This window comes from Knufia obscura (assembly GCF_036327395.1).
Source record: "Knufia obscura strain CCFEE 5817 isolate CBS 148926 chromosome Unknown scaffold_12, whole genome shotgun sequence".
NCBI lineage: Eukaryota > Fungi > Ascomycota > Eurotiomycetes > Chaetothyriales > Trichomeriaceae > Knufia > Knufia obscura.
This window is the reverse complement of record NW_027042698.1, coordinates 581,052-600,156: the sequence shown is the minus strand read 5'-3', so window position 1 is coordinate 600,156 and position 19,105 is coordinate 581,052. Positions and strand designations below refer to the sequence as shown.

At 51.2% G+C, this 19,105-nt stretch overlaps 10 protein-coding genes across 10 annotated transcripts; 5 read left to right on the top strand and 5 right to left on the bottom strand.

Annotated features, from left to right (window-relative positions):
* Positions 1 to 839: 839 nt before the first annotated feature.
* On the top strand, positions 840 to 2,021 carry PMZ80_009001 (uncharacterized protein; the record flags this gene model as incomplete). The annotated part of the gene is made up of 1 exon (XM_064877397.1): positions 840 to 2,021. The coding sequence occupies one exon, from the start codon at positions 840 to 842 to the stop codon at positions 2,019 to 2,021; it is 1,182 nt and encodes a 393-aa protein (XP_064726899.1).
* A 666-nt stretch (positions 2,022 to 2,687) lies between these two features.
* PMZ80_009000 (uncharacterized protein) lies at positions 2,688 to 4,197 on the top strand (the record flags this gene model as incomplete). Its single annotated transcript, XM_064877396.1, has 3 exons — positions 2,688 to 2,723; positions 2,817 to 3,272; positions 3,322 to 4,197. 3 exons carry the CDS (start codon positions 2,688 to 2,690, stop codon positions 4,195 to 4,197), a joined length of 1,368 nt encoding a protein of 455 aa, XP_064726898.1.
* Positions 4,198 to 4,535: 338 nt separating this feature from the next.
* On the bottom strand, positions 4,536 to 5,624 carry TRR1 (thioredoxin-disulfide reductase; the record flags this gene model as incomplete). The annotated part of the gene is made up of 1 exon (XM_064877395.1): positions 4,536 to 5,624. One exon carries the CDS (start codon positions 5,622 to 5,624, stop codon positions 4,536 to 4,538), a length of 1,089 nt encoding a protein of 362 aa, XP_064726897.1.
* Positions 5,625 to 6,226: 602 nt separating this feature from the next.
* PMZ80_008998 (uncharacterized protein) lies at positions 6,227 to 7,249 on the top strand (the record flags this gene model as incomplete). Its single annotated transcript, XM_064877394.1, has 1 exon — positions 6,227 to 7,249. One exon carries the CDS (start codon positions 6,227 to 6,229, stop codon positions 7,247 to 7,249), a length of 1,023 nt encoding a protein of 340 aa, XP_064726896.1.
* Positions 7,250 to 7,421: 172 nt separating this feature from the next.
* Positions 7,422 to 8,447, top strand: PMZ80_008997 (uncharacterized protein; the record flags this gene model as incomplete). The annotated part of the gene is made up of 2 exons (XM_064877393.1): positions 7,422 to 7,544; positions 7,599 to 8,447. The coding sequence occupies 2 exons, from the start codon at positions 7,422 to 7,424 to the stop codon at positions 8,445 to 8,447; spliced, it is 972 nt and encodes a 323-aa protein (XP_064726895.1).
* A 399-nt stretch (positions 8,448 to 8,846) lies between these two features.
* On the top strand, positions 8,847 to 12,191 carry PMZ80_008996 (uncharacterized protein; the record flags this gene model as incomplete). The annotated part of the gene is made up of 1 exon (XM_064877392.1): positions 8,847 to 12,191. One exon carries the CDS (start codon positions 8,847 to 8,849, stop codon positions 12,189 to 12,191), a length of 3,345 nt encoding a protein of 1,114 aa, XP_064726894.1.
* A 453-nt stretch (positions 12,192 to 12,644) lies between these two features.
* PMZ80_008995 (uncharacterized protein) lies at positions 12,645 to 12,958 on the bottom strand (the record flags this gene model as incomplete). The annotated part of the gene is made up of 2 exons (XM_064877391.1): positions 12,645 to 12,771; positions 12,894 to 12,958. The coding sequence occupies 2 exons, from the start codon at positions 12,956 to 12,958 to the stop codon at positions 12,645 to 12,647; spliced, it is 192 nt and encodes a 63-aa protein (XP_064726893.1).
* Positions 12,959 to 13,372: 414 nt separating this feature from the next.
* Positions 13,373 to 14,260, bottom strand: PMZ80_008994 (uncharacterized protein; the record flags this gene model as incomplete). Its single annotated transcript, XM_064877390.1, has 1 exon — positions 13,373 to 14,260. One exon carries the CDS (start codon positions 14,258 to 14,260, stop codon positions 13,373 to 13,375), a length of 888 nt encoding a protein of 295 aa, XP_064726892.1.
* Positions 14,261 to 14,989: 729 nt separating this feature from the next.
* PMZ80_008993 (uncharacterized protein) lies at positions 14,990 to 15,256 on the bottom strand (the record flags this gene model as incomplete). Its single annotated transcript, XM_064877389.1, has 1 exon — positions 14,990 to 15,256. One exon carries the CDS (start codon positions 15,254 to 15,256, stop codon positions 14,990 to 14,992), a length of 267 nt encoding a protein of 88 aa, XP_064726891.1.
* Positions 15,257 to 17,398: 2,142 nt separating this feature from the next.
* On the bottom strand, positions 17,399 to 18,532 carry PMZ80_008992 (uncharacterized protein; the record flags this gene model as incomplete). Its single annotated transcript, XM_064877388.1, has 1 exon — positions 17,399 to 18,532. The coding sequence occupies one exon, from the start codon at positions 18,530 to 18,532 to the stop codon at positions 17,399 to 17,401; it is 1,134 nt and encodes a 377-aa protein (XP_064726890.1).
* Positions 18,533 to 19,105: the final 573 nt, after the last annotated feature.

Sequence of the window (19,105 nt, the reverse complement as noted above, 5' to 3'; positions counted from 1 at the left end):
CCATAAATGCGTTATTGCTCCAGATGTTTCTGCTTACCGTTCAGGGGATCCTGCTTCACTTACACTCTCACAATTTCGTTGCAGGTGATGTTGTATGGGATGTAATGCATTCACTCACCATTGTGTACACCGATCTATTTCGACGGTCGAAGTGCTCAACCGTTAATATGGCATTTTCATAGCAGTGGCTCCAGTACGTGACCGTTGCCATGTTTCACGGTCACAGGCGGCATTCAGCTCGGTCACAGCTGTTGTTCCGTCAGTCGATCTGCCTGTGAATGCTGTCGTGCTTGGTCACCACTAGCTTTCGCTCGGTCACAGCTTTGGTTTCGTCAACAACACTCACGGTGACCGAAGCATTAGAAGTGGTCACCGTGACGCCAACTTCAACTCCATCAGAAGTGCAGGAGATAGACCCAACCAAACCGGATGCGACATGTTTCTGGGGCGACAACATCAGAACATACACCTTCCCATCCCAATCCGGCATAGCATCATGGTTCGACGTGGGAGAACTGCCATATTTGGCGGCGTGATATGGGGATGAGTGCAAGCTCGGAGTCATGTTTGTGGCTTCGTGTTCTGTTGATATGGGTAGTGATATTCGGGCGTTTGATGGGCTAGGAGAATATAAGGCGGCGTCTCCCATCTTTACCAGACCTTGCTATTTCTTCCATCATTCAACCTGAGAGTCTTTGTCACAACCAACCATAACGAAGACGGATCTCCGATACAATTTCCCTAAAACCAATCTCAACTACCAGAGACCAAAACCAAATCGAAGCACTCATCTCAAACATATTAGCGGATAACCAACACCCACAATCAAAACGACCAAAATGGATACTCAACCCGATTCCAAATTTTGCCAGCTCCCATACGATATCCGCCACATCCTATATGATATGATCTCAAATGGGGTACCAGACCGTGTTATCGATGTATCAATGGCTCCACCAAAGAAACACGGTCGTCGAGCAATGCGACTAAAGCACCATTACCCAGTCCTGATACGCACCTTCGAAGGTCTGTTCGGATCATGCCAGGCATTGAGAGAAGAGGTGGAGACATACCTGAGCGAGAGAAAGAAGGTGCTGTACCATGGCAAGCACTCGGCCGGCGTACAAGACATGCCAAAGGTCTTCGGCGAAGACAACTGCCTGCTGATCCGGCGCTTCAGTCTTCGAATGGAGTTTCAGATGAAGTGCAAGCACCAGCATCATTGGCCGAGGTTCTTGCAGCTCTTCCTGATGTATCTGCCAAACCTCGAATGGTTCAAACTATACTCTGAGTGGGACGCAGACAAGGATGCCTACACCGAGGATGAGAGTGGCGACCCAGAAGGAACAGTGACACGATACGATCAAGAGCTCAGAGCTAAGATTCGGTTCCTCTCCTGGTTGGTCCACTACTCACCAACACTCAACTTACTGATTCGACCTGCCCAGTCCGGCCCAACGTGGGAGTCCAACGAGCAACTCCGTACTCACTACCTCATCGCCGAAAACTATGATGAAGAGCACGGCCGAGAGTGGGAACGAGCGACCAAGTTCATCGGTCCGTTGAAGGAAGGTGAAGCAACTCAAGACATTGCAGGATTCGAAGACGAAGTCTTTGACACTACCCTCACTCGACGCATCAAGTGGGATGAATATGCCAACCTGGATGAAGAGAAATACTTCATCAAGCCAGAAGCTGGCAAGTCGAAGAATAGCATCACAGCATCAGAGGTTGATCATGGAGATTCTGAGTGCTTCGAGCAACTCGACGAGCGAGGCTACAGACCACGAGGGCTGTTTGATCGACAAGGCTGGACTGATACCGGTCCTATTCAGGTCGACAAACTGATTGCGAAGGGATATAGGATGAAGGCGTATGCAGCTGAGCGAGAGGCACGAGATCAGCCACAGGCTCAGGTTGCAGCAGCTGGGGTTCGAGGTGGTCGAGGCCGTGGTCGTGGTCGAGGTCGAGGTCGGCGTCGTGGGAGAGGCGGTAGCTCTGTCGCTCAGGCGGCTACATGAGTCAAGAGAACAATTTTCTCATTGGTGGCTCGCGGAGAGGGAGGTGATGAAGGATACAGGAACTTACCTGGACTGGAGATGTGTTTTGTTGTTCTGTTCTGAACTTGTTGTTGGCTTGTCTCACGGAGTGCCTCCAGTCGGCTAGGACTGTCAGTTGTGGCGTTTTTGATTCACATGAGTTGTTAGTAAACCAAAAATAAAATGAGTAAGCACTCTTCGCGTTGTTCCATTCTAAGCTCATCGAGAGCGTCTTCTCGCTTGGCCGTACACTGTGATTCTACGCATTGTGGTTCATTGTTGTGTTGATTGTTCACAAGCTTTGGACGCAAAATACGTGGATGTAGGTACTTTCTCGGTATATGTCAAGTGGAGGGTTCTCACCCTGAACAGGAGGCAGCAGGAATACTCTCGATTCCTTGGAATCGCCGTTGTGCTACTATACCGCATGGTTTATTGGCTTGGGAAGGACCATTTGTATTGGGCTCTGCACAGTCTTGTTTCGGATCAATGCTACATCGACCATGCTCGTAGGTCTCTCCGCGGCACGCCGGACTGCGGAGCCTCGTCGGCGGAATCTGCACGTGACCACGAATTTCATGGCTGCATCTGTCGAACCATTCGCATCACCAGCAGCATTATCTACATCGGCCTCACACTCGTTTCACCATGCGCAATCGGGCGACGACGCCCTTGTCCAAGGCAGTATGTAAAAGAACCATTCTTAGATCCGCCAACCCGCCGCCCCCAGTGGCCAGTCTACCTCCGTGATCGACCATGCTAATACCCCATCTCTAGAAAGTCCGTCAGTCCTGGTCGAAATACAACCTTTACAACCTCTCGCGCATCAAACCCACGCCATACCGAGGCAGAACCTTCTACCAGCAAAAATGGGCGGCAAAGTCCGTGTTACGATCGTATCATGGCGAGCCCGTGAGGGAGGCCCACTGGAACAAGATGTTCCGGAGGCGCCTAGCCTCTGTCGTTCCTATGAGCCCTGAATATCTTGCACGCAACGATGGGTCCATAGAGTCGGCGGGACGTGGTGCGGGTCTGAAGGATGAGCATGGAAGAGATAGTGATAGTCGAGGAGGGGAGAAGAGGAAGCTACCACTGACGCCGTACATGAACATGACTTTTGCGCCGCTTGAGAGGAGGTTGGATACTGCTATTTTCAGGAGCTGTTTTGCGAGTAGTACGCGGCAGGCCAGGCAGTTTGTTGTGCATGGTGGTGTAAGGGTCAATGGAAAGAAGGTATGGCTTCTGAGGCAGTGCGAGGACGGTGATGCTAACAGAAGAATAGATGAAATACCCAGGTTACCTCCTCAACCCAGGCGATATGTTCCAGGTTGATCCTGAACGAGTCATGTTTGCGACTGGTGCGTCAAAGGAGGGTGCGACTAAAGCGGCGGCTGTGACTGAAGGCGAAGGTGAATCGGAAGAGGCAGCAGAGGAGGTGAAGCCCGAGCCTGAGCCAGAAGTTGAGGAAGAAGATGAAGTCGATATTGATCGAACTCCACGTGAAGTCCTCAAGGAACTCCAAGCACAGGCAAAATCGATTCTCACCTCCGAACGAAGCAAGATCGGCGCGAAAAAGAAGCAGGATTTACGTGGTTTCACGAAGGCTGTCAAGCGGATGCTCAGCAGGAGCTCATCGAGTACGGTCCTGACGGACTCGTTGGAAGCACAATTTGAAGAGCTGAAGAATCAGCTAAGGATACAGCGGCAGAACAAAAGAGAAGGAAAGACAGCGTTGCCTTCGGAGAAAGTGCAGAAGACGATCGAGGGCCAAGACAATGAGGATGATAAAGTGCTCGCTGAAGCACAACTCGATGCTGAGGATACCGAGAGTGAGGCCAAGGACCCAGTAACACCAGATGAGGAGGACGAGGGCATCAACTACCTCTCTGACGCAGATCTGCAGCAACTACAGCTCGCATTTGAAAGCTCGATCGACAACCCAATTGATAACAGCAAACCGTACGCGACGCCGTGGAGGCCGAGGGACTATATGTCTGCCTTTACATTCATACCCAGATATCTGGAGGTCAACCAGAATATATGCGCTGCTGTCTATTTGAGGCATCCAGTGGCCAGACCTGGTCTTGCCGAAGTACCGACACCTTATGGCGTGGAAACATCTGGTCCAGCATATGTATGGTACTTGAGGAGAAGGTAATGGTTAGATTTGGTTCGATGCTGTATATTAGCGTTTGCGTATGGAATGAGGATGTGTATAGAAAATGTACAATATGTTCATCCATCCGCACACTGGGCAGCGGCCCTCGAGATTACACCTCCAGAGAAGTGGCATGTTTTGGTGCAGGGAATATGTCCAGGCGGAAGTTTAAGAATGACACCAGAGGGCTGAGCCATTCCACATGTTTTTTTTAAAGGGAAAAGGAACAGGCTAGTCTAGCACTTGACATATAAAGATCCGTGCCTGCCTCGACGTTGAACCATCTCTATGCATGCCTTCTATTCTACCTTGTCTAGGAACTTTGCTTTTCGCGACACCTACAGAAGTGGGTTCGACCTGTATTCAGGCGCATTATCAGCGCCATCCAGATTCCCCTTCTTCACCTCACTGTCCTGCTCAGGACTAGTAGTCTCATCTGGCCCCTCAAGCTCAGCGAGATACTTCTCTGCTTCCAATGCAGCTATGCATCCGCTACCGGCTGATGTAATCGCCTGTCTATACCTCTTATCCTGGACGTCTCCCGCTGCAAAAACTCCCGGAAGCGAGGTATACGATGTACCCGGCTGTGTCTTCAGGTAACCCTCCTCGTCCAGATCGAGTTGGCCCTTCACCAAACTCGTCGCAGGATCGTGGCCAACAGCATAGAATAACCCATTAGCGTCCAGTGTCTCTTCCTCCCCCGTCTGATTATTCTTAACCCTCAACTGAGTCATCAGCCCTCTCGGCTTATTCTCGCCCAACACCTCAACACCCTCAGTATTAAACTTCACCTCCACCTTCTCATGCGACAACAATCGATTCGCCATAGCCTTACTCGCCCTCAACTTATCCTTCCGCACCAAAACCGTAACCTTACTCCCATACTTCGTCAAAAATAGCGCCTCCTCCGCCGCACTATCCCCACCCCCAATAACAACCAAATGCTTATTCCTGAAGATCGGCACCGCCCCATCACATACCGCACAAGCACTGATCCCGTTCTGCCAATACGTCTCCTCCCCCTTCAGATCCAACCGCCGCGCATTCGCCCCCGTCGCAATAATCACCGCGTCAGCCGTGTGCGCCGGCGCATCACCTTCCCCATCATCGTACTCCCTCCACAGTCTAAACGGTTTACTCTGTAGATCGAGCCGCGTAATCGTCTCAGTGAATATCTTCGTCCCGAATTTCTCAGATTGCGCCTTCATTGCGTCCATTAGGTCGGGGCCTGTGATGCCGGCGGGGAACCCGGGGTAGTTCTCTACCTCGGTTGTGGTGGTGAGTTGGCCGCCGGGTGCGGTCCCGCCGGCCATCATGCCTTCGTAGAGGATTGGTTGGAGCTCGGCGCGGGAGAGGTAGATTGCGGCTGTGTGGGCGGCGGGGCCGGAGCCTATTATGGCGACTTTTGTGTGCAGTGTGGACGACATGGTGGAGGTGTTGCGCAGGAGCGCGAGGGGGTTCTTGGGAGACGCTGGGGTTGGCGGGTTGTGTTGGGTGAGCGTGGCCGCTGCTAGGGTCGGGGCTGAGGCGCGGAGGGTGGGTTGGAGGAAGAGGCGACGAAAGAACGACAGGGTGGGAATTGTGGTGGTGGTGGGAGAGTACTCGGGTGGTGCCCGGGTACTGGCCTCTGTATTTTGTTTGGAAACTGGATGGAGGGGTAGGGAACGATTGTAGACAGAAGTTGAGGGTCTTTATACGAGCTGCGCAGTCTTCTTGGAGTTCCGGAGCAGTCGTCGGGAGAAGAGGTCTCGGAGGTGTGAAGCAACAGGCAATTTGTCAATATGAATTATGCAATTGTTGCTTTCTAAACTGAACTATTTTGCTCGCATATTTTGGAATTTTCGAGGCGCATGATGCCATAATCTGGACCGAGAGCCTCGTCCGCAGAGCTTTAACCTCCTTGAACTTGCAGGGGTCTAGCTGACCAATCACGCACCGAGGAGCTAGCCCTACTAATGCACTCGAGTCCTTACCACATCCATCACTCGAGGCAGGCTCGCTTTGCCCTCGTTTCTCATACTGTGCAGAAATGGGTGCTGGTTCGAGCAAAGCCATTCAGGCTCGGCCAGGAATAGTAGTGACGCTCGATGCGCTTGGGACGATTTACAAATTTCGCGAACCAATCACGACTCAGTACATAAAGGTCGCTAGAAGATGTGGCCTCAAGGAGGAGGACATTCGAACAGATGATCTTGGCAAAGCGTTTCTCAAGTCATTCAAGGAGATATCGGAAGAGTATCCAAATTACGGCAAGAATCAACTGAGTAGTCCCCGAGCATGGTGGAAGACCGTCGTCAACGACGCATTCAGACGTGTTGTGGACGAGGCACGGATTCCTGATCATCTTGGCGATGAGCTATACAACCACTTCACTTCAAGCGCAGCATATGAGTTGTATCCTGACGTCAAGCCATTTTTCGCCAGCATGCGAGAGCTCAAGCAGCAATATACAGGTCCAAACGATCCTCCAGTCTTTGTGGGTGTCATCTCAAATTCAGATCCGAGGGTCAAGAGTGTCTTGCAAAGCCTTGGTCTGAGGGTAGGCATTGATGCGATGCCAGTACCAGAAAGTGCTCGGGAGCGAGCAAGTCGGACGGGTCCTGACATGTCAGAAATCATGAAGAGCGTTTGGCATCATGCCTACAATCCACTGAACGACGTCGACTTCCTGGCTACGAGTTATGAAGCATCAGCCGAAAAGCCGGACCCGGAAATATTCAGTCATGCAGCTACTTTGGCCAACGTCAATTTTGCATCGAAGCTTGAACAGCAGCAGGAGGACTGGACACCTAGCTTCCAGACGATGAAGCTTAAGGTGCAGATTACCAGGCAAATGAACACGATCAAGGAGTCCAAGTTTATACACATCGGTGATGACTACGAGAAGGACTACCTTGGTGCAGCTGATCTTGGGTTCGATGCGCTTCATCTTGTCCGTGAAGGTGACGGGCATGAAGTCAAGGAAGGCGCGAACACCGTCACGGACTTGTATCAAGCCGCAGCTGCCGTTAGAATCATGGCTGCGCAAGAATTGGAGAAAAGTGATGGTTGACGCGCTCCTTCCTCGACTGATGGTTTGGCAATTACCTTCACAAAGCAGCCGCAGCAAACTTTCCCACCAAAACAAACAAGTACCACATCAACTTGAGCAATAACATTGCTGTGCATACTAAGCTACATTTGTACGATCTGTTGCACAACGCTTATCGATCAGCTGCATTATCATGGCTAGTGGCCGACAGCGACACTGTCTATTCTGCAAATCGGCCAAGCACAGAACACGAAATTGTGCTAGTCAGGTGGATCTGATCGATTTCGACGAACCGAAGCCGAACAGAGAATTTATGGTTCGTGGCTTGTGCCATTGTCGACCTGGCCACATCTGACTGACACTACTGTAGGCATTTCGGGAGGACGCCAGTACCCGCAATGCCGCCGCGATTGACACCACCGCTCCTCCTGATAATCAACACAGCTTCTCTCCGAGCGTGGCGTCTCAGTACACTTCGGCTTCGCCTGATATTGGCGAGCAAGGCAAAATGACAGCTACCAAGGACGAGGCTTCTCATACTAGATCTCCTGAGATTCAGACTACCACTTACGATCACGAAGCAACTCAAAAAGATTCTCGAGAAGCTATACGAAACAGTACGCAAGGACAAGAGCTCATGAAATTGTCATCTTCTACAACAGTCGCGCCTCTTTCTTCCTCCACTAATATCCCTCTTGAGCTTCCAGAACCACAAGACATGCTGTCAGAAGACGAAGGTGATGTTCACACACTCAAGACAAACAGTCTCACTAAAGTCCTGAGCTGGAACGACGGCTCTAAGAAGCTGGTCGCAAAGCACGCAGTGGTGCGTCGAGTTCAGGAAGAGCACACGGATGAAATGGTTGGACAAGGTAACTCTCAAGCATCTGTCAAAGAATCACAAGGAACACAGCCTATGCCACAAACTATACAGCCATTCAAGAAAGACCCTCTGAAGGGGATGGTCCCGATCGAGTCTACTAAAGAGTCTTGTGACACGCCGACAACATCTTTCCTGGCACTGTCCGGAGGACGCCAATGTCGAGAAGCGGTGGAAAAGAGCCAGGCATGTGGGCGATCATATTCTGAAGCAGTTACGAGAACACCTAATGCCGAGGCTGGTACAGTCACCGTTAGCTCCCTTCCCCGAAAGCGGCGAGGCAAACGAGGCCAAGCGTCTTATTTCGATATCACGTCAGAACTTCACTATCTGAGATGAATAGACAGCATATGGACCAGGCGCAGGGTATAAGAGTTGTGTTTGAGGAGGTTATCAATAGGCCGTTCTGAAGACGCTTGTGGAGCATTGCAAACACCCGGTGTGCATAGAGACGGATAGGTCTGTGACTTTGACTTCATCTGAAGCAAGAATCAATCAACGTGTTTCAACGATGCAGTGTCACCGACGTTTCGTTGAGTAGGCACATGCATTCGACCGTTTGCAGCTCACTGTCGCTCTCGCCCATATAAACCACAGCTTTCCACCGTTCTACGATACACAACCTTTCCTCCCACCTAACCATTGAGACTACTTTGTCAGATCTGAACAACTCATACATTTTCGATAGATTTCTATCCACACATACATCCTACCTGAAACCTCACGAAACCACGCACCATGAGGTGTGTCCCTTTCGTCAGCCTGGCCTTCTTGGCAGGTTCTGCAACAGCAGCCCACGTCCCTCGCAATGAGGCTGCCAGTCCACTCACCACTGGGCAGGTTCCAGCTTCGGCTGCATCGACTCCAGCCGGGTCATCAGGTCAAGGCCACACTTGGGGACCTTGGTCAGGTGCCAACCACACTAGACCACATGGTCCAACCTCTGTATCTGGTGCTGCATCAACCTCAACCTCGACTTCTACAATTGTAGTCTCAGCACCACCTACAGCAAGATCTGATCTGGGCAAGGGGAACATTGGGTGCGTGGGCACCGCAATTCCCGAGAAACTATACGTTGGAACTTGCTTCAATGGTGATCATTTCCTTATGTCTGGCGCCGACTGTTTTCAGGCTTGCGACTGTCAGGACTGGGGCATGAACTGCTTGAGTCCCAACCTCGACTGTGCCGACTCTGAAGCTGTACGGGAATTTTGCCGCCGACAGAAGCCAGAATTCACTTGCAGCTGCCCAGGTGGTAACAAGCGAGATGTCGAGGCTGAAAAATCGTCCATGAGTGTTGCTAATACGGTCACTACTGTGGTATCGTCAATCTCGATCGCCGTACCTTCAACAAAGACTTTCACCGTCACAGCTCGATCAGAGACTAGAACGCCACAACGTTTCACCAAAAGCACTACCCAGGGTCCGCCATTCACCGCCAAGAAACGTGATGAGGATGTGCCACCTTCTGCTCCGCTACGACCAACTTCCGTCACGCAAATAACTGTTACAAGGGCTCCGTTCAGCGCACCATTACGTCCTACCAGCATTGGAGCTACCACCGTCACTACTCATGCTGCCCCTGCTGCACGAAGTCAGAAATACCAAAAGTATTGCTACACGGGCAATGACGTTGTACTTGGAACGTATTCTGCTGTCTGTGCAGATGGAAAGGAGGTGACCATGACGATCCAAAAGGACTGCAATGAGACATGCGTTTGCGACTCGGAGGGAAACCTCAAGTGCAACCCGGGAGATTGTGGTAACAGTTCGGAGTTCGAAACATTCTGCAGATCGAGCTTTGGTCTCTCTTGGTCCTTTCGTAGGTGCACCACACTGCCAGGCAGTCTTGAAGGACGCACCGACGACTGTGCCGCTGAAGTCGACAGCCATGCGCCTGAATCAAGCAACAACGACAGCCCCACAACATACGAAGCTCAATGCAGTGGCCCGGACATGCAAGAAGAGAACTTCGCTCAGGTTTGTGAGAATGGTTTCTTATTGCCTCTCTCAGGCGATGGCTGCCAGAAGTTGTGCCACTGCGACGAGGAAGGCACCATGAGCTGCGACTCTCCTGCTGCAGGGTGCCCGGAATCGTTCTATGAAGTGACCCATTTCTGCACCAGCGAAACATCCTCCTTCGCCTGCTCATGTGAAAAGGCCACGAAGCACAACGAGATCAACGCTCGAGCCTTGTCAGACGCATCATCGCACACAAACATGGATGCTCGAGAGGTCACCAGCATGACCTGCAGCGGTGCTGACATGACAACCAAGCAGGACGTCGGTGTCTGCATGGACGGCAATTTCTTGTCCTGGTCCGGTAACGATTGTGCCAAGTACTGCGACTGCGATGGAGACTCGATTGATTGTCACCCACCTTCTGATTGCGGTCCAGTCAAAGACGTGAATGCTGCCTGCGCTATTGGACCCAATTATACCTGCCAGTGTCGCGCGAAACGTGATGAGGTGAACGTCATTAGCTCCGGATCACCAGAACCTGCTGTCGAAGCAAGAGAACCTTCTGCCGATCAAGCAAATGCCATGACATGCACAGGCTCGGACACTACTGAACGATTCGACACGGGTGTTGTATGCGCGGACGGAAACACCCTTCACTGGTCCGGAGATACGTGTTCACAGTACTGCAGCTGCTCGAATGGCCAGGTCCACTGCGACGCTCCATCGGATTGTGGTCCTGAAAGCCAGCTGAGCGCCTGGTGTGCGGTTGGACCTAACTTCAAATTCAAGTGCGATTGCTCTGCTCAGAATCAGGAGCGTGACGAACCAGCCACTACCAAGAAGTCGGCAACCGTGACTCAGCCAAATCCCGTCTTGAGCTACACTCCAGGTCCGACCACCCTTCCACAGATCACGCCTCCACATGCCGTGGGAGCTCAAAGTACACAACAGTCTTCGACCACCCGCCGCAACCCAGCTGGTGCACGCCTAGAGTCGCGGGCAACCTCAGAAGTCCAGTGCAGTGGTAAGGACATCAACGCAGCAAAGGATCTTATCACCTGCCCAGCCGATTTCTACGCCGTTGTCAATGCTTACGACTGTCGAACAGCCTGTGAATGCAATGACCAAGGGCAGATGGAATGCAGCGGTGGTTACGATGCCTGCGGTGGGGGTCTGGGTATTAGAGTTGTCTGCGATGCAAGCCATCCAGAATGGTCCTGCAGTTGCAATGCAAGCTCGACAACCACAGCTGGTGCCGAGCATTCCAAGCGCGACATTATCCTCACCATCGAAACCGACCCCAAGCCTGTTCAACACGAGGTAGCTTCGCCAATGGCTCCCATGATCGGCAACAGCAACAACTACGCTCTGGTTTGCAATGACGACAAGTTGACCACAGCTTATTGCCAGGGCTTTTCCTATCAGTTCTACTGCACCGATAAAGGCAAAGTCCAATACAAGGGCGAATTCGGCGAGTACAGCGATTGTGATGATTGGTGTAGGTGCCAAAATTTACAGCCGAAACCGTATTGCTATCTTGGCTACACAGCTCAATATAACTGTATCAAGAAACGAGATGACGGCTCAGACTTCCTCACCTACCACAGCCGCGATGAGATCGAGGCTTTGGAAGCACGAGATGAAGCCATCGTTCTCCGTGACCTTGACACCTTCCCCAGCCACGTCCACGACTTGATCATGCGCGATGCTCCAGAGGTCCTCTCTCCGCGTGCGAATGAGGCATCAGTTGTTGCCCCGAAGCCTGCGACCACGTTGTCGACCGTCAGTGCCCCGAAGCGATCCCTCGCGGCACGAGACCCACCCGCTGGCTCTCCTGATTTCGACTTCTACTGCAAGGGCCCCGATATGGAAAAGAACATCAATCTTGGTGATGCAGGTCATTGTCCGAGCAACATTGGAATCTACCTTGATGGACACTACTGCAGCACTCACTGTACCTGCGACAACGACGGATGTGTCATCTGCAACGCTAACGAGCCCGAGGGTATCGATAAGTGCGGCGGTAATGATGCTGCGAACAACTTTTGTCGGGCGGATCGAAAGGAATTTGCTTGTGATTATATGAATCACTTTGGTGCGAGATCTGGGTGTCAGCACTAGATCTGGAGGGGAGGATGGTAATTGGTGAGAAACGAGACATGAGGCATATGAGCTATGATTACGATTTACGAGGGCTACAGAGATGAAGTGAGGTGAGGTGAGCTGGTCTTCTGGTACTGGAGGGCTTTCGAGCGGTACTTTGGAGACAAGAGTAACAGCATACTTACTTTAGTCGATCCTTTGATAGGACATGGTTCATAGAGCTAGACTTGGCATAGAGAAAAGGTGCAAATACATTTAAGGATACAATATCAAGTTGTTCCACGCAAAGAGTTGCTTTCCCTACCGAAGGTGTTCGATCACGTCTGCTCAGCGCGACCACTAAAGCAATATCCAGTTTAGGCGAACAAGCTCTTCACTGCAGACTATTCCGTACTCAACTTGACCGGCTCATAGCTCAACTCCAGGTAATATTGCTCTCCACTTCATCGATCAACAATCATGCCCAATCACTCACTTCGCCTGGCCAGTCCCTTGATTACTCAGCCCACCCTGGTTCGCCTGCACATTGCTCCCACTGCCTTGACCACCCGGCTGTGGCGTAGCCTGTTGCCCTTTCTTCTGGGCAAATTTCTCGGCTCTACAGGGTTGTCAGCGTGCTGCCAGTACTTGGGACTACTGGAATCGTGGAAAGACAATGTAGCATGGCTGGCTTGCCGAGACCAGCCCGGGAAATGGGGATAGATGGATCGTGCGGCTTACTCTCTCTTCCGAATGTAGTCATCCTCCATGCCCTTCTCGCGGTCGTTGAAGCCTGGGACGTTCATGTTGAGGAGTCAAGTATGTTTGATAGTCTGTTTAGTGTTGTATGCTTAGGATGGAATGTGAATACAATAGGGATGATAGAACAGAGGAGCCAACAGTTTCATGCAGAGGTAGGTGTGGCGTAGGCGAGGAGGAAGCATAAGTGATGAGGGGAGGGGGAGGCGAAGCACTGACGTCACTAGGGTCAAAGCAGGTTCGGAAAGGAAGAACTTGGCGAGCTCGGGCGAGTTGGTGCTTGCCTGTCACGTCTGTTCAGATGGCCAGAACATTCGGAGATCTCTGGCAATGAATCAAGGTAATGTCTATGATATTAGCATCTATGTGTTACGTCTTGACAAGCTGCAACAAACAGTGCCGGTACTGGTTGGCACAATGCCAAGGCAAGTGGCATCCTACGCTTCCCATCGAGAACCGCTTCAGAAATCCGCCCCGAATGGTGCCTGACAACTCCATCTCAGAATGAAGGTGCCATCTCTATCAGGAAATCTCTCCTTCAACTTTCCCTCGAGTTCTTGCCATGTTTTTGATTCCTTCAAGAACTGCTCGTAAGCCCTGATGTACTCCTTCGTCTCATCCACATGATCAGGACTATACGCATTATCCTCTCGCATATGACTGGGCACCACAACCTTCGGCTTCAGAGCCGCAACTTTGTCTAGGCTGTCCAGCCACTTAGCACGAAGTTCAGGTGTGTTGTCCTCTGCGAAGAGCTGGTGGCAGTCGCCATAGACCACGTCGCCGCCTACCACAAGATCAAGGGATGGGACGTGCAGGACCGTCGAATTGTACGTATCGCCTTGACCAACTGAGACCGCCCTGAAGTCGTGGCCTTCAAGCTTGAAGATGCCATCTTCTGGGAGGACGTCGACGCTGATGGGCTTGGTATCGATCTTGTCTGGGAAGAGCGCGGCCCAGAAGGAGTCGAAGAAGGGCTGGGTGTACTGCTGTGCTATGTGTTCGGCTGTACCTTTTGTGGCAATCACCTTAGCATTCGGATACTTCTGTTGGAGGACACCAGCAGAGAAGAAGTGGTCACCATGGCCGTGGGTAACGTAGATGTACTTGAGGCTTTTGCCCGGTATGGTCTTGGCAATCCATTCTATGATTTCTTGGCCCTGGCCTGTTGTTGCTGGTGCATCGACTAGGACTGCGGAGTGATGGCCTGAGATGAGAGTGAATGCGGTTGGAGAGAAGGACAGGTCTGTGCTGTTCTGGTAGAGAACTGGTTCTGGCGCGAGGTGGTAGACGTGAACGCTGAGTCCGTTGTGGTGAGCTATCCGGTTGGCGCTGACGATGGTGGACATTGTGCCAATGAGAGCAGAGAAGAGGACGGATTTAAGAGCGAGCATCGTAGCTGGTGTTGATAGTACACGGACTGTTGAGCAAAAAGATGAGGGGGATGCGGTCTTTATATGCTGGTCATTTGTCGCACTAGGCCAGTTGACATAACAGCAGCAACATGCAAGCTACCTCTCTGACCTCGATCTTAGCTCCCCCTTTTCGTGTTCGCCACGTGAGAATGGGCAGTGACAATGCGTAGTCTCGTGCGAGAAACTGTCATAGGCTGCATAAGCTGCCATGAATAGAAGGGGCGACAGTCGAAGGCTGCAGCCCTTTACGCGTTTCAGCATTTTGAGCTTGCTTCGCAGATTGATGATATACATCTGCGCTGACTGGTGGTGCATACGTGCGTTAGGCGTCGTTGTGCAGGACGCCATGTAAGTATAACCGCAAAGCGTGTACACAAGAGAGCCAATGGTGAACCAATGAGTCTGGATTGCAATCTTAGCTCTGCTCCAGTACACTGTCCCGCGCAATGTGTTGACAGAGAGAGTACTATGCTTACCGCAAAGGGAAGGTCTGGACTTCCCGAATAGGCAATTTTCCGATTACTAATAACTGCTTGTAAGCTTGCTGCTGTATTCAACGGCAATAAGAATTAGAGTCGGCTCTAGACCATGTCATCCGCGAGTTCGAAGGTAGCTCCATCAACGCCTCCTGCTTGTATCATTCCTGATTTCTCCTGCAACCTTCTAGTCATCTAGAAGCTCGATTCTGCTCTGCTGAGTCGGTCCTTGATCGTCAGCCTGAGTCACACTGAGATCGCTCACTGCCTTGGTCGTTCTTCTCATCAACTCTTCCACCATCTCATCGCGAGTTGCTTCGAATGCGGCCAAGTCAAAGTCCTGTACGGCTGCATAGAGCTCCTTCTCTTTTCGTTTTAGCCAATCTTGGTCCTCGTTCTCATCCAGACCTGCTAGTCCTTTCCGCAGGCTTTTTGTTTTGCGGTACTGAGCCATTAAATCGTGAACCGGCTGGCCGCTTTGGTGAAATTTTGGTCACCGCGGATAAGACTCGTTCCAGTGGACCCGACCATGCTATCTTTTCGCATTGAGCAAGCAGTGTGGTCTTCACAGATCTGGCCCACAACTCGTGACTAATCTTTCCTGATTCTGCAAAATGAACGTTCAGGGTTTTTTCAGCGATCGCTGCACCCAGCATACGGATCATGCTTCTAGTATGAGTATAAGCATATTCTGACTTGTGGATACCCAAGGGCATTCGCAGCTCGATACGTTCGAAACGTGCTATCATCGACTGAGCCTTCTTGTCCCATTGCGAAGGATGGATGTTGTGCGAGTTGCGGGACGTCAGTATGATCTTGCTAGGATACGCCTCAAATGCTTCGACTGATGCATGAGGAAAGTCGTTGGATACACTGAGCTGCACGACAAGAGTATTCTCGTGATATAGCACAGGGAGGCCTTCCAACAGCAGTCTTTGGCATGACCGGAGAACCGCCGGGCTGAGCTTATAGCCGTGGACCATCTGAGCTGTCTTCTGGAAATATCCTCTTTGGTTTCCTTTTGTTGCTTGGTGGACACCCGGTATGGTTACTTTCGCAATTCGTGTGCGCTGTGCCTGCCTAGACGTGCTTCCATGTCCCACGCAGTTGCTTTGGCTCTCTAGAATACTTGTTGGGGGCAGTATGAGAGGTTGGGGTCGTGGATAGGAAGTTCGATCAGATAGTGGTTCATCGGCAACCAGCAAGTAGCGGAGGATCATAAGCCTGAGTTCTGCAGGTAGTTGTATGAAAGAGCTTTACTCGTTAGCAAGCTGAGACGATGTAGGTGAGAAGCCCAACAGCTTGTTTTTGTGTTTCAGTGTGCTCAGCGCCGACGCAGGTTCAGGTTGAGCCGTCATCTTTGAGAATTAACGAGCGACAACTGCTAATTCGAACAGTTCTGCAGCTGAACTTTTGGGGTCTGTTGTTTCTCATGCGGCGTCGTCCACAAGTCACGTCTGTGCGAGTCAGATGGAGTGACTAGCTTCACGACAGTCGCGTTGCTCAGCGCCATGACTCAACAGGCAGTATCGCAAAGTGCTGCAATCGTTAGCAAGGTCGCGCTGATGGTAGCATGCTCCAAGCCTGTCACATGCTAGGTTTTCAGACGCAATAGTCGGTTAAACACCTGTTAAGGACGTCCATCTGGTAGATTTTGGTCTACCAGAGGCTGGTCCAAGCCTGGCACTGATGTTGTTGACCAGCCTAACATCTTGCCCAAAGCATGAGCAGCTCGAGTCGAATATTCTTCGATAGGAACTTTTTCGCCTGATCAGTAAGAATCGCCCACTGCCTCACCTTAGAGCCTTTCCGAGTGCCGCCCAAAGCGGCTGCATCGATCGCGGAAACCATAGTCAGTTGATCCTGAATAGTCTTCAGTCTAGCCGTACCACTAGTACACGTTGGTCCTAACGACAACGACAGGCACGCGCAAGAAGCCAGCAAAAACTGTCATTATCCCGTCGCGATCGTGCACATAGAATCACGAAAGTACTAGGCTTCTGTGAGCAAGGAGAAGTTCGTGGCGCTAATAAGGTCACGGGATTTAGTGCTTCTTGGCAGACGAGGCAGGTTTGGAACGCTGGCAGTCAGACATACCCGTTCATCCTGCTCATCTTACGACAAAGATGGAGGTGCCCATCGAATCAAGAGCTCAAAACTTGTGTCTTCTTATTGATGTTTCAAGCTGGTCATTGTCAAGTCTATTGTCCTGAGCTCCTGCAGAGTGTACGCCAGATGCTGGACGAAAAGTGAAGAGCCAACCAGAAGTATTCACAAACGGCCTGGTACCATCATATCATACTCGAGACCGTTATACACATTGTGCTTTGCAAAGCTACTCACATCAATGTACCTCATTTGATGCCTCCAAAAACAGTCCGAAAGTGGTCGACGTCGCCATAAGCTTCTCAACGCTTTTTCACTATGCCACTCGAAATGAATTTCATCGTCACATCATCCACTGCCATCTCATAGCACTTGTGCTCGTGGTGGCAACACGTGCTCTTCACGCCATTTCAGCGGCAGTACACGTAGTCATAGAAGCTGGACCCTCTACGCACGATTCGGCTTGTGCGACTTCGACTGAAAAGCGGTTTCAATTCTTCCAGGTGTCGTCCGCATAGAGCTCTTGCTTGATTCGAGCCTGCTCTTCGTCGTATTCAGCCACAAGTTCTGCCCTGATTTCCTCGAACTTTGCCGAGTCGAAGTCAAGGACAGCAGCATATAGTTCTGATATCTTGCCCTCGGCCCATTCACGAAGCGAAGGGGACGCCCTGTACTTGAAGTGACTTTTGACTGGTCTCAACATCTTTGATGCGTTCGCTAGGTTCAACACTTCGGTATCGCTGAGCACAGTGTTGGTGACTTCGTCGATCTTATGGTATGCAGCGCCAGTCATTGCGAAGGCTTTGCATCGCAGGAGTTGGAAGGCTTTCAGGTACACCTCGTTCGAGAATAGGGATCGACCTGTCGGCGGAAGCATGACGCGTATGCTTTTGCCTGCAACTATTGGCCCTAAGATCTCCAGCCCTGATCGGAAGTGCTTGCCGGCTCGCTTGTCTCGCTTGTCTGTGTGGACCGTGCAGTCCAAGAGGAGAGACTTAAAGCGTAGGAGAAAGTCTCTCGCACCCTCGTCTAGCCGCATCTGAGCCTTGCCGTAGGAATATCGTAAACACAACAAAGCATCATTCCTGTATGCCCACATCGACAAATATGGGGTCTCTCTGCGTTTGTAGAACGAGATCGGGTGATCTGTATATACCAGCTTAAGGATATTCCCTTCATACAGAACGGGCCATCCTTCGATGAGAAGAGCTTGACAAGTCCTGAGAATAGCTGGCGCGAGATTATATCCTGCCACGAGCTTGGTTTTGACCTCTTTGGCTTCATCTTCCGACTCGCCATCTGACGTTTCCACGATCGCTTTTTGTTTCTCCTTTGCTTTTCTTGGTAGAGAGGTTCTCTTAGACTTCTTTCGAGGCTGGATCTCTTTCTTCGGCTGACACCATTGCTTGCATGGTTTCTCGTAACTGGCTCGTTCGGATAGAGGAGCTGGGGAAAGGAGCACTTCTCGAAGGATCATGAGACGGATCTCGGCTGGAAGCTGTAATAGAGGACTTTGTGCTTGGTCTTTGAATGGCAAGGAAGGCTTGCAGCTGGACATCTTGCTCGAGTCTGGTGTTGGATCCGTTTGGGCCTCTACCTTGCTATCTTCCGCCGTTGCTGCCATCAGGATAGAATCGCGCTCGCAGCATCGACTGTTAGTACTGTAAGACACGTCAGATCTTGTTGAAGGACTTGAGGTTGGAAATCGAGAAAGTAAGCTTACCGATTGATGGTATATGCACGGCAGTGGAAGCAATGGGCACGACTATACGACAGCCAGAAAAGACCGAATAGACTTAATGTTCAGTGAATGGCGTGAACGCAGGCTGATCCTGGTATTTGCTGTAGAGATGGAAGGTGCGATGGTATTAGGTGGTGGCTGTTACTGACAAGCTTCACTCGGTCGTCACATTTCTTTCACTTTCAGTCCACAAAGTGCAGCTACCGACCAGCGCACAGCACAACTGGAAAGCAAAGCAGGTGCACTCTTCAGCTATACGAATGTCGAGGACGACTGATACTCTCGCTCAGATGGAACATTGCTGACTGCTAGTAATGCTGAAATGGCGCCACTTCACCATGTCCTTACCAATCGTCGACTTTCTTGAGGTTTGTCGTCTGTCTTCACCTGTTTTGTTACAAAGATGCCGCAATGCCCAGCCATTCAATCGGCACTTCACATTTCGCCATTTTGAGT